Source organism: Glycine soja, chromosome 17, assembly GCF_004193775.1.
Source record: "Glycine soja cultivar W05 chromosome 17, ASM419377v2, whole genome shotgun sequence".
In the NCBI taxonomy this organism is placed as follows: domain Eukaryota; kingdom Viridiplantae; phylum Streptophyta; class Magnoliopsida; order Fabales; family Fabaceae; genus Glycine; species Glycine soja.
The window spans coordinates 1789817-1806431 of NC_041018.1; the positions used below are offsets into that span (position 1 = coordinate 1789817).

General features: G+C 33.8%; 1 protein-coding gene across 4 annotated transcripts; it reads left to right on the forward strand.

Annotated features, from left to right (window-relative positions):
- Window positions 1-235: 235 nt before the first annotated feature.
- LOC114392327 (protein ALWAYS EARLY 3-like) lies at window positions 236-16229 on the forward strand. Of its 4 annotated transcripts, none has more exons than XM_028353408.1 (21): window positions 236-467; window positions 1788-1885; window positions 2068-2218; window positions 2474-2572; window positions 2820-2882; window positions 3529-3606; window positions 4046-4232; window positions 4503-4748; window positions 4841-5221; window positions 6165-6242; window positions 6568-6779; window positions 6894-6944; window positions 8332-8658; window positions 8745-8923; window positions 9427-9709; window positions 10839-11072; window positions 12380-12547; window positions 12665-12808; window positions 12889-13113; window positions 13649-13939; window positions 15598-16229. In XM_028353408.1, exons 3-21 carry the CDS (start codon window positions 2087-2089, stop codon window positions 15760-15762), a joined length of 3543 nt encoding a protein of 1180 aa, XP_028209209.1. In that variant the 5' UTR covers window positions 236-467; window positions 1788-1885; window positions 2068-2086; the 3' UTR covers window positions 15763-16229. The 4 variants fall into 4 exon arrangements, with proteins under 4 accessions (XP_028209209.1, XP_028209208.1, XP_028209210.1 ...); XM_028353407.1 differs by having other exon boundaries at window positions 237-467; window positions 4503-4753; window positions 4843-5221; XM_028353409.1 differs by having other exon boundaries at window positions 237-467; window positions 2068-2197; window positions 4503-4753; window positions 4843-5221.
- The last annotated feature ends 386 nt before the right edge of the window (window positions 16230-16615 follow it).

Genomic DNA, 16615 nt, shown 5'->3' on the forward strand with positions numbered 1-16615 from the left:
TTAAAATTAAATCCAAATTTTTGTGCGATATGAGTTCATTGCTAATCAATTTTGTTAACATTAAAATTGTGTCGTTAAATTTATTGAAACTGTAATATATATATATAATTGTATTTAAACTAGCTTAAGTTTCAACTCAGTTAATAAAGCCCAAATTCCTGTTTCGTCTCATGGGAGTTTTATTTTTAAAATTTTATTCGGGGGTGGGGGAACAAATTCGAGGGCGTTAATTCAAGAGCGGAGAGCGAGAAGAAATAAAAAAAATGGTACTATTATTTTAAAGTTTCGCGGTTATACCCCCGATTTCATTTCCATTTGGTTTTGTTTACGCCAACAACAACAACAACGCCATCACAATTCATTTCACAACTCGGAGTTGTTGTTGTTCATCATTCTCTTCTCTTCACTGGCACTTGATAGATCCCTCTCTCGCAGCTTCCATTCGTAATCCAGATTCTCTTTGATCGGTGAGCTTCTCTTCTCTCTCTTCACTTCCTTTCACTGATTTTTCTCTCTTTGCGAGGGCTTTTCTTCTTCCTCGGATTCCCAATTTCGGTCCTGTCTTGCTAGATCAAAGGGGAAATTTCGCGGAATATTCCAATTCCGCGTTTGGTTTCGGGTTTATATACTCAAATGCGGGGTTCGGTGGGTCTTAGGGATAAATTCACTGAATCACCTCATTTCTAGTTGTGGATTTTGAATTTCTTCTTCTGCTTCGCACATGCCTTTGCTGGTTTTTCCTTTTCTGTCTGTTTTCTTTCTCAGCTGAGAAACTGCAGTGTGGAGCTGTGATTTTGCTTTTTCTCGTTTTCACTGAGACTTCTGCTTTTCGTTTCTCTTATCGCTGAATTGAAATTCAAGCTTCGGTGTGGATTTTCTGCTAGATGTTGCCGTGTCTTCATGTTTGTGTGTTTCTGAATTTGGATTGTCGAAAGATTGTGAAAAAAGTTCATGCAAGTGATTTGAAAACGTGGAATGGTTGACATAGAGAGTTTAAGATGCAGTTCTCTCTAGGTGTTTCAGCATCTTGTCTACTGTTTTGGCAAATGGTTGCACGATGATGTTAAAGTTTTGCATCTTCTTTTTTTGGAGGAGGCGGGGATTGGACTTGGAAAGTCTCTGAATAAAAGTAGTTTGTTCATTGGTGCAATAATAGGGGCTAAGGTCTGTTGTCCCTTGTGGTTCATCATGGTGCATGCACTCTCCACAGAGGGCAAGAGCAGTTGGACCTCCATATAGCTCTTAACTGGCCTGTCTGGTTTCTAATAAAAGGATGGGATTATGTTGTTATTTGGTCCTCTTTTTTTTTCTTTTCTTTTTTCTTTCTTTAATATATTCTTTCCAATATTGCTTTTATTCAATCTTTATATTCTTTTCAGTTTTAGAGTATTTCCATACTCATTTTGCTCTGTATGTATTGACCTTATTTAGTGTCAAAATTTTATTGTCTTAACTTTTTTTTGGTCTAATTGAGTTTTAAGAATCTAATTTCTGCTCAATGTGTTCAACTTGTAGTTTGCCTTAGTACACTCTGCTACCACCTGACCTAGTATGTAGTTCAGAGTACAGACAAATGTTTTTGTAGCTAAAGTGATTCTTAAGTTGGCATTAATAGCTTGAATCGTGGTGTTTTGAAATATGGTGCACTATAGTTGTAGCTGTAAAGCCTGCATTATATATGCAATCAAAACAGACTTTTTTTTGGTGAATACCCACTACTACCTTCATTATAAAATATGCTATATTCTTCATTAGAAAACTTGAGGTTATATTCTTTTGATTTACAGGATGCATCTTCTGGGTTTTGAACCTGTTACTCCTCATCAACATTATTTGTAGAGGGAAAGGAGGTGTCCTTTCAGTTTGAACAGCTTTAGATTCTCAAGTATGGAACCTTCTTTTCTATGACTCCTCTCTCTCTCTCTCTCTCGTCTCTCTAACTCTCATGTTAGGATGTAATTATTTTTTTTTTCTGACTAAACTGTTATAGTGTATTTACTTAATTAGATTGTATTTGTTTTGAACATTTTGTTTCACTTACTCCTCTTCCTTTCTGGTAATTTTCAGACAATTAAGGAAATCAGTTATGGCTCCTTCTAGGAAATCTAGAAGTGTAAATAAGAGGTTTTCTACTGTTCGTGAGGCTGCATCTAGTAAAGACAAAATTACAGAGAATGCTAGCAAAAATAGGCTGAAGGTGAGTCCTGGTATTCAGAAGGTGAATTTGTTTCTTTAAGTCTTTAGAAAGGAATTATTTTCTTATACATGTACTGAGTTAAAACAAAGGAAGAAATTTTGCCTTTGCTCTTTATTGTTTTTGCCCGAGTGCTCTTGTCAAGAAGTCATTATAATATTTTTTTAGCATTTTGTCAATGTATACTTAGGTATTGAAAAAAGTTTGGTTAACTTGGTCAGGCATTATGGATTCTATTTCTTAACTTATAATTGTTTTTTGAATTTCAATGATTTGCAGAAGAGAAAATTGGCTGACATGTTAGGGCCACAATGGAATAAGGAGGAGCTTGAGCATTTCTATGAAGCTTACCGTAAATATGGGAAAGATTGGAAGAAGGTTAGTTCTAGTCTAGTCATAAGGTGCTTTTTATTGAATAAAGGCTATAGGTCAAATTTCATGATCAAGATTTTGTCTAATAAATGGGCCACATATTTAGTAATACTGCTTAAAATTCCACAGAAAGTTGCACAAGGTTATGTCTTTTTTTGTGAATCTACCTTGTTGAATGCACTGCAATTTCCTTGTGCAACATTATTACTGAACATGTTGTCCTTTTCAGTGACATTTTTACCTATGTTTACAGGTTGCTCTTGCAGTGCATAATAGATCTGTGGAAATGGTAGAGGCCCTGTACACTATGAATAGGGTAAAAGCAGTACAAGCTTCAACATCTTGATTTACTTATGTTTCTGAAATGCATACACCACGTATTCACTATTTACACGGAAATAAAAAGATTGTAAAAGACATACTAAAATTCATGTATAGAGATATGTACTTAGGGCGTGCTTTGTAATTTTTTTTAATATTTCCTGTATCTTTCAATACCCTTTCTGGAGCTATTTTGTATCTTCTTCTATACAACTGGAAAACAAGATTTTTTACCCTTCATAATTTCTCTTCTAAACAAGTGAATATTTTATTTTATTTTTTCCCCCAATTCCTCCTTAAATATCTATATGAAGAACAAAAAAGAGAGAAGCAGGATGTCTTCCTGAAAAAACTGCTGAATCCTTTAATGAATATCTGTTTTAAATATTCAAGCAGCCAGTACATGATTCATTTCTCCTAGCTAGTGGGTCAGGTTGTGATTTATCATTCTACTGATTTCCATTGCCAATGTTAAAGCCCATGCCCCCGGATCCCCCCCCCCCTCGATTTTTTTTATTACAATTTTTAATAAAGTTTGTCTAGTTTATGTCATTGGTTAAGGGACAAATCTCAATAGTACAGATTTTATATAGTGTGGTATATTGTTTGTAAGACATGCTAATCTTTGGCTTTATTTTTAGGCATATTTATCTCTTCCAGAGGGTACTGCTTCTGTTGTTGGACTGATAGCAATGATGACAGATCATTATAGTGTTCTGGTAAGAATGAGTTTAAATTTTTGGCAAGTTTTACTGAACATTTGCGTTGGTCTACCAGATTTTGTAACTTTCTTGTGGCTGCTCTATGGTAGCTGTGATATTAAAGATTTCCCCTCCTCATTACAAATCTTGTGGCTGCTCTATGAGTTCATTTAACACATGATACATGTACTGTTTGTTATTCTAACAAGAGTAGTAGGTAGCTTTTGTCTATCCAAAGCAGTGTTTAGGAGGTAATAATTTGATTATTGATCTGGAATCTCTGCCTCCCCCCACCCCCCAGCAGCAAATAAATCAATGAATGAAAGACAAATTTCCTTCAATTATTATGGGTTGGCACTGGTTATATTATAAATTTTGTATAAATTGCAATAGGTAACACGGCCAGTTTTTGACAACTGTTCATAAGCAATTAAAATATGATGCTTTTAATTGGCAGGGAGGAAGTGACAGTGGTAAAGAAAGCAATGACGATGCAGAAATATCTAAAAAGTCTCAAAAGCGTTTGCGAGGAAAGCATCTAAGTGACAGTAAAGCATTAGAAGGCCACTTTTCAGATCATTCTCAGTCACATTCTGTTGCATCAGGTGATGGTTGCCTGTCATTGTTGAAGAAGAGACATTCTGGTAGGTTGATATGTCAAAATACATGTGAACACATTACTTTGCTTCTATTTTCTCATGTACCTCTACATTCTTTTGTTTTGGTTTCCAACCATTAATTGTTACAATAAGATTGATGAAATTTGGAAGATTTTTCCTCTTATTCTCAACATGTTAGGCTGCTTATCTTTTGAAGATATTATATTTTGTATATACGAACTTTAGAAGGGATTTTTTCCAACCATTAATTGCTTCAATTCTTCTTCCCTTTTGTTGTTTGTGGTTTTGTTTCAGGAATTAGGCCTCATGCTGTTCGAAAAAGGACTCCCCGTGTCCCTATTTCATATTCTATTGGTAAAGATAATGGGGATAGGTTTTTTTCATCTGCCAGGCAGGGCTCCAAACAAATGGTTGATACTAATGATGTTGCTCATAAGATTGCATTAGCATTGACAGAGGCTTCACAAAGAGGTGGCTCTTCGAAAATTTCTGGATCACCAGACAAAAAATTTGTGCCTTCACTGGGTCTGAAAAGTGGGAAGAAGGTAACAAGTTATTTCTATAACATCATCAGTTGTCTTTTTCTGTTATTTCTTTAAAATAAATACTTATTCTAGGTAGTTACTATTTTCAGCATCCTAAATCAGAAATAGCTGGAGCAAACTTTTGCAGTTCTGATTTGGATGATGGTAGTTCTGAGTTGAGTTTAGGAAGCACAGAAGGAAATAATGAAGATTATTCTAGAAAAACAATTCATCGGAGTGGTAGAGAAAATACTGGAAGAGAAAGGAATCAAGAAAAGAAAATTAAAAAATATGGGAAGAATTTTGAGACGGGAGAGAATTTAAACAAGCATTTGAATGACGTAAAGGAAGCCTCCAGTGGAACAGATGACGGTAAAAATCTTAGTTTTATCAAATCGGATTTTGTCACAGATTTTGCAGATGCGAAAAATGCAAGGTCCTCTTACAAGGGTTCCAGGACGAAAAGTAAAAAGCTACGGTTAGAGAAAGGTATTTGGTAATTGCTTTAATTCCCCTTCCTCATAAAGTTGGTTGTCCTTTTTATAACTGATATCTTCACATGGCTTGCCATTTCTAACTGAAACTTTGTGCTTAGCTTAATTTTTTTATTTTACTAAACAAGTGTGGTAAGTTTTCTGCCATAAAATGATTGACAATAAGGCAACATGATTGGTTTTAGATTAAGCAGAGCATACTGTGTATTTCATACTGAAAGAAGGACCTCATACTCCAGAATATGTTGCTGTTCTTTCTTAATAAATAAAAGGATACATGTTATAATCATGGTGTTTGAATTATTACATGCCTCTTTGGTTTTATGGTTATGACTTTTCATTTTTTGTTATGTTTTCATCATCCAATTTGTTTTGTAACATTGTTTTTTTGGAATGAAAGCTAAATTTTGTTTTGTCCTTGAAATATTAACATGCATAAGAAGTCTTTATAGGCCTAAAATTTTATTGGAAGATTTCAGCATGAAGTGAATTTGTACTACTCAAGCCTTTTTGGTTGTTCACTAAGAGTTTCATGATTTTGGTGAACAGAGTTGTTGTACTTGCCTACTTGGCAATGTTTGAGCAGGAAAATAAAATCAATTGGAGAAGAAACTTATGTACCTATTTCCTTTTACTTTTCATTATTGAATAGGATTCAAGATAGATTAATTGAATTTGATGTTTACATGATGCAACCTCTAGCACAATACTCTCTTTTAAACTTTAAAACCTTATATACTAGTTAGACCTTAAAAATATTTTTGATGAGAATAGTTGTACATTTTGTTTGAATTTTGTAATTTGTATTACTATGTCTTGTTCACTTTTCCCCTGACCACTTTCTCAGGCTTCAAATTTTTCCTGTATTCCCACCTAAAGCGCAATTTTTATTGATGTTATCATCCTCCACTCCCTTCCCTTTACTTCTCTCTTTGTAGATGAAGGTTCTGCTTTTGATGCTCTGAAAACTTTGGCTGATTTATCTTTGATGCTGCCAGTAACGAACCCTGATACCGGTAAGACATATAAGTTTTATTAACATATTAATGTTAGACTATTATTTAAACTATTCCTTCTCCCATCTCCTGTAGATCAATCTGAATAAATAATAAAATTCCAAGGACTACATTTCTTTTGCAATGTTTTACCTTGTATTTTTCTTCTCTCTATTCTGTTTCTTCCTGCAATATGCTTAACAAAATTCATAAAATGGCATAATATCTGTTACAATCTGTCATTCTTGAGTTCCTTCCACCTCTGCCAAAGAAAATATCTGTTTATTGTATGGAAAATCCTTTCTTGTCATGCTTTATGATTGTCTAAATCTTTTCTGTGTCTCAGAGTCATCTGCACAGTTCAAGGAAGGAAACCATGATGCTGTTGATGAATCTAAAATGGAAACACATAAAGTATTTCCTAGGATTGAAAGCACTGCTTCAAGTAAATTGGGCAAGGTTTTTTCTGATAATGGAGTTGCTGTTCCTGAAGCAGAAGGAGCACACCAGCTTAATGCAGGATTCAGGAAAAGGAAACAAAAATCTTTTAACTTGAAAGTAAGAATTGGTTATTTTCTAGCATTCAATTGAAATGTTTATAGTTCCTTGTTTAATATTTTCTGTAATATTTGACTTGTTCTATGCAAGTAAGACGTATCTTTTTTGTTGCAGTACGATGAAATTCATACTGGTTCTCATTTAAGTGGTTCCCAGAAATCCAAGGTGTGCAGTTATTGATTATTAAACCCAGAATGATATATAATTTGACTCTTATTTCTTTCTAGTGTGGTCCTTATTTTTTTCTTTTTTCAATTGGGTGTAACTTCAAATGGAACTGTTAATTTTAGACAGAATAAGAATCTTGCTTTTAATATTTGAGTGGACTTCTGTCTGTAATGTGATAATTCCAATTGAAATTTAACCAATTGAAAATATTTGACATGCACAGCTGAAAATTAAAATATAAAATTATGAGGCAATTTGAAAGTAAAGTCGAAGTATAAGGATCGAATGTGTTATAGCCAATTTATGGGTCTTTGTATGTGCTGGCTATTTGCATTTGTGTTACAACTTGCCATCCAGTCTCAGTTGATGACAAATTGTCTTCTCACTTTATTTGCGATATTTTGTGAAAGTATGATAACGTCCACAACTCATGCATTTATCATTAATTGTTTTTGCACTTATCAGTGGTAAACACATATAAAAAAGGCACTAATTTTAGATGTATGATTACACAATAGCTTCTTTGATCTTTGGCTCATTTAAGCATTTTCTTTTTTTTTTCCTAGCATGGTGTAGCACATGCATGCAATTGGTTTCCCTAACTCATTATATTTTCTTTAAACATTAAAAATTCTATAGATGCGTATTGTTTGAGATGTAATAAAAGTATAAAACTACTAGTGAGCCTTTACCTAACAACTTAAGCTTTTAGGAGAGCCGTGTTTGGGTAAATGTTATAAAAAAAACATTCACAAGTCTTTGCCTAAGAGCAAAAGCTTTAAGCTGTTAGGTGAAGGCTCATCAATAGGTACTTTACATCTCTATCTATCATATTTTATATGTTGCATTCTATTATAAATGCTTTCCTTTTCTATTTGGGCTTTTAATTTGTTTCTAATTTTCTTTTTTATATTTTGCTTCCTCTAAATCTATGATACTGCCTTGCTTTGCCCAAAAGTATCTCTTGTACTAATTGCACTTGAGGTTGTCTTGTATATTACTATATTTTCATGAGCCTATGGTAGGGTGTGACCCCCTATTAAAAAGGTGTGTAAAAGAAGAAATAAGGGAAAATGGAATAGAGCTGCCTGAGTCAGTTACATAAGTCAGCAAAGTTAGTTAGAAGTAGTTAGGAATGAGAGATGCTTGTACGCAGAATATAAAAAGGGAGAAAGGCTTAGGAAGGGGTATTTAGGAAATTGGGAATTCATTGTGGGGAGGATTCTGGTCCCTCGAAGAACCAGAACTATTCTTTCTGTAATTCAATTCATTCTTGGGGAATAACACAGTTTTGTTCTTCGTTTCTTGATATTCTATTCTTGTTATATCCTGATCCAGTTTCTATAATCCTAGTTACAGTGTCTAAATATTATCTTCATTGTAGGCTACTGACGAGGTGAAGAAATCCATTGTTAAAGGTAAGCGGTCATCTGTTTCTACAGCACATTCAAGACAACTAAAAGGGGTGAAATCGTTAGGAAATCTGTCTTCAAGCGCTAATGACAAAGGGGAAAAGGATGATTCATCTTTTTCGCTGATGAAGGTTTCCTCAACTAATCAAGGTGGTCCATTAAACAGAGGAAAGCCAAGAAGAAAGATGGAAAAACCAAAACCAATGGTACAACAAGATTTGGTGGTGTCCAGAAATATTTTTAGCAGTCAACATAAGAAATCCATTGCCTCACTCCAAGATGGCTCTTATAGTCAAAAGGTTAATAATGTTTCATTTGTAATCAGTGACATCAATTGAATTTTTAATCTGTATTAGGAAAAGTAATTTTACTTTTGTTATCACAGGGAAAGCTTATCAATTGCCTGTCTTCATATCAAATGCGGCGATGGTGCACTTTGGAGTGGTTTTATAGTGCTATCGATTACCCATGGTTTTCAAAGAGAGAATTTGTGGAGTACTTAGACCATGTTGGATTGGGTCATGTTCCTAGATTGACTCGTATTGAGTGGGGTGTCATTAGAAGGTATTTAATTCAAAATGCTTATATTTTTGCTTCATCTTAGACTATCATTGCATTCATGATTAGGTGGGTGTCTGGAAAAGATTCTACAAGTTTGTTGAGGTTTATGAAAATAACTTATGACTCCTATACGCTCTTTTTAGCTTGCTTCAGTGAGCTTTTTGGTGAAGCTTATCAAAATAAGCACCTTTTAGATCATTTCAACAAATTTCATGGTTAAATTTATAACGTAAGTTCTCATATTATATGAGCTTATTGGATAAGCGCTTACTTTAGCTGTTTACCCAAGTGCATCTTGAGTCTATTAGAGATATACAAGCATCCACATGCCTTCACTTGATGGCTTAAGCTTTTGGGTTTAGTTTGTCAGTGGCATGGTACTAAAGGTTTTATGACCTGGTGGTCATGAGTTTAATCTTTGCACTCCACATTCTTATATTTCTTTTGTCGTTTGGGGTTGAGTTGGTCCTGGATAAAGTACTTCATCTATATCTACTCTTATGCAGTTCTCTTGGCAGACCACGAAGATTTTCAGAGCAATTTTTGATAGAAGAAAAAAATAAACTTAATCAATACCGGGAATCTGTTAGATCACATTATGCTGAAATTCTTTCTGGTACCAAGGAAGGACTTCCTACTGATTTGGCCCAGCCGTTAATTGTTGGGCAGCGTGTTATTGCTATTCATCCAAAGACGAGAGAGATTCACGATGGAAGTGTATTAACTGTTGACCACTGTAGGTATAGGGTTCAGTTTGACCAGCCTGAACTTGGGGTTGAATTTGTCATGGTATGTTTTCTTCTCTTTTGACAAATGAATGAATGATAATGGCAGGAATGAGGAAACTTAGGCATTCGGCTGCCTAAATTGTTGTTGTTATTATTATTGTAATTAAAGCCAATTGGATACGGTGAATAGGCATTTTAATTATATAACATGTATTTGTAATTGGCCAATGAAGCAAGTTCTATAACAAGTACAAAGGTGATTATAAAGATCAATCATTAAAATCCTGATTTTGGACAATATGATCTTGTTGTGTATCTCCAATGATTAGTGCCTGACTTTTGGAGCATTGATGCCTTGTTTTAATTTAAGATATGCATTTTTATGTTAATCTTATATTATTGTCTTGTGTTTTACACTATCTGTGGTGTCTTTTTTTTGAAAGAAATTGTTGTTTCCTTGGACACATGTCATATCATATTTATCTTTTCCTGTGTCATATCCATGCTTCTTAGATTGTACTATTCTACAAAAAAAAAAAAAATATTTTGTAATTTCAAATTAAGTTATTTTATCCCTCTCTTATGCTTTAAAATTCATTGTTGTTTAGTTTCTTCAATATACATGAAATTTAACAGTATATATCCTTTTATTTGTGATGATCTAGCAATCCTCAATAAAATCCTATGATCTTAGGATACTCTAATAGTTTTCTTTATTAGATTATACTTGGTTTTACTAAAACCCAACATACACTTGAGTGTACTGTATGATTTCTTTTCTATTTGTATAACTGTAACTCTGTAAGTAGTTAGGTACAGCTGGACCTTAACCATAGTCTAGTTAGTACTCTAAATATGAGTCATCTCTCTGTAACAGTTACTTCACTTTTCAGAATCAATAAAAATAGATTTCTTTAGTTTTCTCTCAAAGGTCTAAAACTCAATAGATCAGGTGCTGCTATCCCTGAAAAAATTTGAGTAGTATCCTGATTTTAATAAGCTTAGTAGGGATTGTTACACTATAAAGAGAATCTAAGCATAGTTTATATTGTAACTATAGTTTTTGAATATCTGCATTGCTCTTCTCACCTTAATTTCATCCTGTTACCCCCATTTATGTTCTAAGATAGTATGATCACTTCACAGTTTTCTCTGTTAATAGCATAATTTGACATATTTTCTTATCGCAGGATATTGACTGCATGCCTCTGTATCCATTTGAAAATATGCCTACGTCTCTGATACAACACAATATCTCTTCTGCTCAAATAAACCAGGACTTTATTGAGCTCAAGCCTAATGGAAAACTGAAACAGAGAAAGGTTGCTGGGCACACAATATTGTCCCCTAGTGAGAACTTGGATACCATAAAAAATCTTCATATACCCCCCACTATGCACGGAAGCAGTACTTTATCAAAACAGGTACAAATTTATTTTGAGATGGAATTTAATTCTGTTTTATGATGATGATTTGATTGTTTCAAATTCTTAAAGGTGTAAACATGCATTAGTTCAGTTATCAGTATTTCCTAATTTGAAGAAGGTTTGCTTAATCAGTGGCTGGGCTAGACCATTAGAATCATCATTATACATACATGAGGCCAAGTTCAGAAAAATAAAATTAATAATATAATAATTTTAAAAATGAATTATGTAAAGTACAATATTTCAAAGGAATATAAAAATTGAAGAAGGCAATGGAATTGGTGTCAATGAACAAGGCACTGCCTCTAAAGTCTGAACTTAATATTCATCACAAAACACTTGTCAAAGGATCATTTTCTTCTTTCTCTTATATGCTCATTGTTTATTTAAAAGATATTTTCTATCATTTTTAGGATTTAATTTTTGTGGCTTATGATATTCTTGTTCGCACATTCTGATTCCTTAACTCTGACTTTTTTAACTTGTTTGTCCATCAATCAGTGAAACAAGAAAAAAAGTGTAGTAAAAAGAATAGGAATATTGCTTTATCATAATTTGGGTGTATATTCCCGCAATGCAAGCTTATAGAAATTTATTAATGAACGAGTATTCTGAGCTAAAGGAAGAATTGGTGCATCTGAAGTCTTTGAATGGAAGCTAAGAAACATTATTGAGCATTATACTGTTTCTGGAGAGAAGGATCCTGTTTCATTTCTGTAAATGGAAATATATGGTTTTATTCTATCTATCTTGAATTGCTAATAAGCCCTATTAACTCTGAATATTTGGAGGTGATGCAATTCAGACACTGTCAAAGTCTCTCCTTGCTTTAATGTTGGGAACCCAGAAACAGATTCTGAATTCTCAGAGATTCTGAATTATAGAGACTTAAAGAGAGAATTCTCCATCCAGGAGTTTCTATTTCATTATAGAGTTAATGCTCAGTTCCCTACTGCTAACAAGTTGAATGTCACCTAGCCTCTCTATTATCTAATATAATAATTCCCTACCTCCGAACAACTACTGCCCAATCGTAACTATTCTAACAATTCTATCTCAGGTCCCATCACTTAATGAGTTCTATTTGTCTAAGTTCTTGTAGGAATTTTTTTTTGTAACAATGCATCAAGTCAACTCCAAAGTTAGAAACATAATCATCTTTATTATTTTCATTTTATTTAATTGGCTTTTCTCAATGGTAATCTTTCTCAAGTTGTTTGCCTTTGGTGGACAAACTCATTACTTTTATCCTGACGGGTCCCTAAGTAGTTTTATTGTCTTATTTTTTCCCCCTTAATTCATAGGTTTTTTCTTCAAGCTCCAAATCACAACCAAAAGTTGTGTGCAGTGAGATTGGAATTGGTAATGCCCAACTAGCATCAAGTTCTCAACCGTCCCTTCTTGATCATGTCCATTCAAAAGAAGCTGACATATTAGCCATTTCAGAGTTGAATCGTGCTCTAGACAAAAAGGTGTAACCCAAATCATCTTAGTTTTTCCCATTGTCCTTGTTACGATAAAAGAAAATATCCGTCTTTCAAATATCCCTTTCTAAAATGAGTTTTGAGCTGTTAATTTTGAACTTTTAGGAACTTGTATTGTCTGAACTGAAGCACATGAACGATGGGGTATCAGAGAGCCAGAAATATGGAGACAACTCAGTAAAGGATTCAGAACCTTTTAAGAGGAATTATGCTTCAGTACTAAAGCAATTAACTGAAGCAAATGAACAGGCATGAATTTTCAATTGTTTACCTTTACACCTTCTCATTCCAGTAATTTACAATTGCATGAGTTTATTATACTTCTGCAGGTTTCTTCTGCCTTGTTTTGCTTGAGGCAACGCAACACATATCAAGCAAGCTCCTCTGTTTTGTCATTAAAGCCCATGGCTAATTTTGATGATCCTAGTGGTCAGGCCAGCTCTTCCAATTGTTCGGCTTGCCACAACCAAGAATCTATATCTCAAAGTCATATAACTGAGATTGTTGAAAGTTCTAGAAGAAAAGCAAGAATGATGGTTGTTCAAGCTACACAGGTATAGAAAGGATGCTAATTGCATCTAATTAGAAAATGCAACATTCAAAGTCAATTTTATGTTACAAACTTAAAGAAAACAAAGCACCTAATACTCAGTTATTTATGGAGTAATATTTACTGTTCAAGGCAAATAGTTTATTTTCATGTTTTTCTCATTTTTATAATTAACATGAACTGCATACACTGCACAGGATAGTCACAATCGGGCCACCATCTATAAAAGGTCAATTATGTCTCCTTTTAGAGAAAATTTCACTTGAATGGATAAAAATATAAAAGATTAAGGATTTGATTAATATATAACAAGAATACAGGGTAAAGTTTGAGCAAAAATATTCATGAAAATTTTCCTACTGGCAGGGATCTGTTTAAAGGTTCACTTTTATGACAGGATTTTCATGTCTTCCTTGATGAGCCTTACAACTAAATAAATTAATAACATGACATTTTCTCAGGATATCATTTTCAATTTTCTGGCTGACAATAATCTAGTGATGTACTTTGACTGTAATTTCTCATAAAAACCATTGCAGGCTATGTCAAATTTAAGAAAGACAGAAAGTAAGGTTGAAAGAATTGAGGATGCAATAAATTTTATCAATAACCAGCTTTCAGTGGACGAACCTACTGCTTCAGCCACAACATTTCTTCCTACAGATTCTTTTTCTCTGGCTTCTCAGGATCAATTGACTGCCAGCGTATTAAACCCCTTGGCAAGTTGTCATGTACAAGATGCTGAACTTAACAGTTCATCTGATCAAAATGAAATGAAAATTCCCTCAGAACTCATATCTCATTGCCTAGCTACATTGTTCGTGATTCAGGTAAATCGCATCCTACTGATTTTGATTTCTATTGGAAGGATTTTCATTGTCAATCTCCCCTCACTATTTTCAGTTGCTTAGTCATTTGATCATTGTGTAGTTCCACAAAACCTGACTTCATGCTAACCACTGACAGTTTTTCACTGTTTTGTGGACAATATCTACGGCGCTTTTCCATGTTATAAAAGTATATATTTAAACCATATGTTCTTTTAGATAGTGCAGTTGCCTTTACTTTTTTATTTATTGTTAAATTGTTATGGGGAATGACCAATTTATCTTAAGACAGACTTCTCCATAAGATAGAGGGTGGTTTGCACGAGTTGCTGAAACTTTCTTATTTTAGTTTGAAGTCATCACTCTAAATTTTGAACTAGAAAAAGTAAATTAGAGCTTTTAGAGGTGATACAAAATATGGCTGTGGTTCTTCTAAATAACCATGTTTCTTTTATAGTATCAGCACAATAAAAATAAAAAATAACTTATTGCTTCCCATTATTTAGGATAACTAAGATGTACACCCTTGTGTTGTAAAATGTTCCTGTACAATTTCAGTTTAGAAAATATGAACCTATGCTGACAGCTAAGTGTATGTTTCAAATTTTCAATTACATTATGACATAATGACACAGAACAAACAGTCAAACACCAAGGTGGAAATTGCAGCATTCTAACAATGCCATGTTTCACTTTTCTGATATCCCTACAAATATGTTGTCATGAACCAATAGTCATAAAAGCTTAAGTTGTTTTGTGAAGACACGTGAATGGATTATATTATATGTCTAACCCCCTCACACCCAAGAATCATATGGTCATGAGGTGCAAATAATGCAGACCTACCCCTCTTGTGTTGAAATTCAACCTTTTTTTAGAAGAATGGGAGCAGTATCAAAGTCTAGACCACTTGGTCATAGAGCTTTGATACCATGTCAGGAACCAATGAACCTAAAAGCTTAAGCTATTAGGTGAAAGATTTAATATTTATTTCTAACATGTCAATCATATAAGTGGCATTTTTAAATTCATGCTATCGCAGATAACTCTATATTATCCTGTAAAAAAAGCCACTGGGCTTAGCTTGAAATATAAGTGGTTCATTTAATGATGAATTTAAATGCAACAGTTTAGGAAATTAGGATAGGGATGCGGCTTGGTTATAGTAAGTTGGACACATTATAGGTGATACATATGTTTGTGGTGCACTTTTACATGCTAAATTGAATTTAATTTAATTCCATTTGCTTTCTGAATTTCAGAAAGAAAAAAAATAGGTAGAATATATCGTTTCGTTTCTACAACATTGAAATTTGCTTGATATCTTGTGCTGAAGTTTTAAATTTCAAACTTCTCTTTTATTTTCTATTCTATTTAAACCATATACCTACTCCTACCTCTGTTAATTCTCAAATTTTCTTTTATTCAGTAAAAAACCTTAATCCCTTGTCAGCTTTGCTTATTCATAAAAGCAATCAGTTAGGGCCACCATTCTCAAAGTGAGTTTTATCTAAATGCTCACATGAGACCAAAGATATTGAGTCTAGAGTTGATAGTTACGGGTTAATTAAGTATTACAGAATACGTAATTCAATCTGTTGTCCTATTCAAGATTCTTTACCTGTACACCCTAATGTATCTTTTGATAAAACAAAATGCAGAAGTGTACGGAACGACAATTCCCCCCAGCTGATGTTGCTCAGGTACTAGATTCTGCTGTCACCAGTTTGCAGCCATTATCTTTAAAGAATCTTCCAATATATGGTGAGATACAGAAATGCATGGGCATTATAAGAAATCAGATATTGGCTCTCATACCGACATAGCTACGACTCTTTCCTCCTCTGTAAATCTGCAATACTCAGGTATTTGGCTGGTTCAACTCTTGCTGGTGTGATCTCTATGGAGGCTCGTGAGACATACCTACCTCCACTGGGACCTAGATATTTCCTATTAACATTTGAGAGAGGGGGCACTATTTATAAACTGTTTATACAATTGTAGCCGGAAGAAAAGGGAAGGTTATATATCTTACTCTTTTCAGATGTACATATTTTTAAAGATCAAATCATAGTGAGGGACTAGCATGTAGCATGTCCTATTCAGAACCAGTAATGTGTATTGTCATCATGTTAAATGCCGTAAAGTTTATGTATGCTATTGCCAAATGTTAACAGGCTGATTAGTGTACATTCCCAAACTGCAATTGTAATCTTTATATTTTCTTTCACCGTCTTGATGGCCTTCCACATCTCGAATTCAGATTGATAACAATTCACGTGTTGTTGCAAAATTTGGTATCGAACTTGGTAGGTGCAGCTACAATAAATCTGTCACGTATGGATGGGTGCCATTTTTTCTCCGTCTGTTTTGTTTTGTGCTGGTAGGTGCAAATACAATTGGGATTGCTTTTGTATTTTCCGTGTAACTTGAGTTATGACAACATACGCAGCTCTTTTTTTCCCTCATACATATGAAGCCAAGCAGAAACTACATCCAGCAACCTGGAACCCATATTTTCATAAATAATTGTTTATGTTCGGATAAATGTTGACAAAATTAATTTTAAATCAAATTTATTGAGGTTAAAATTGATTTTAATATTTGATATAAAGCCAAAATCAAGTATGTTTCGTTCAAATTTCGGAAGCAATATTTTTCATTTACATTTCTCTTTTT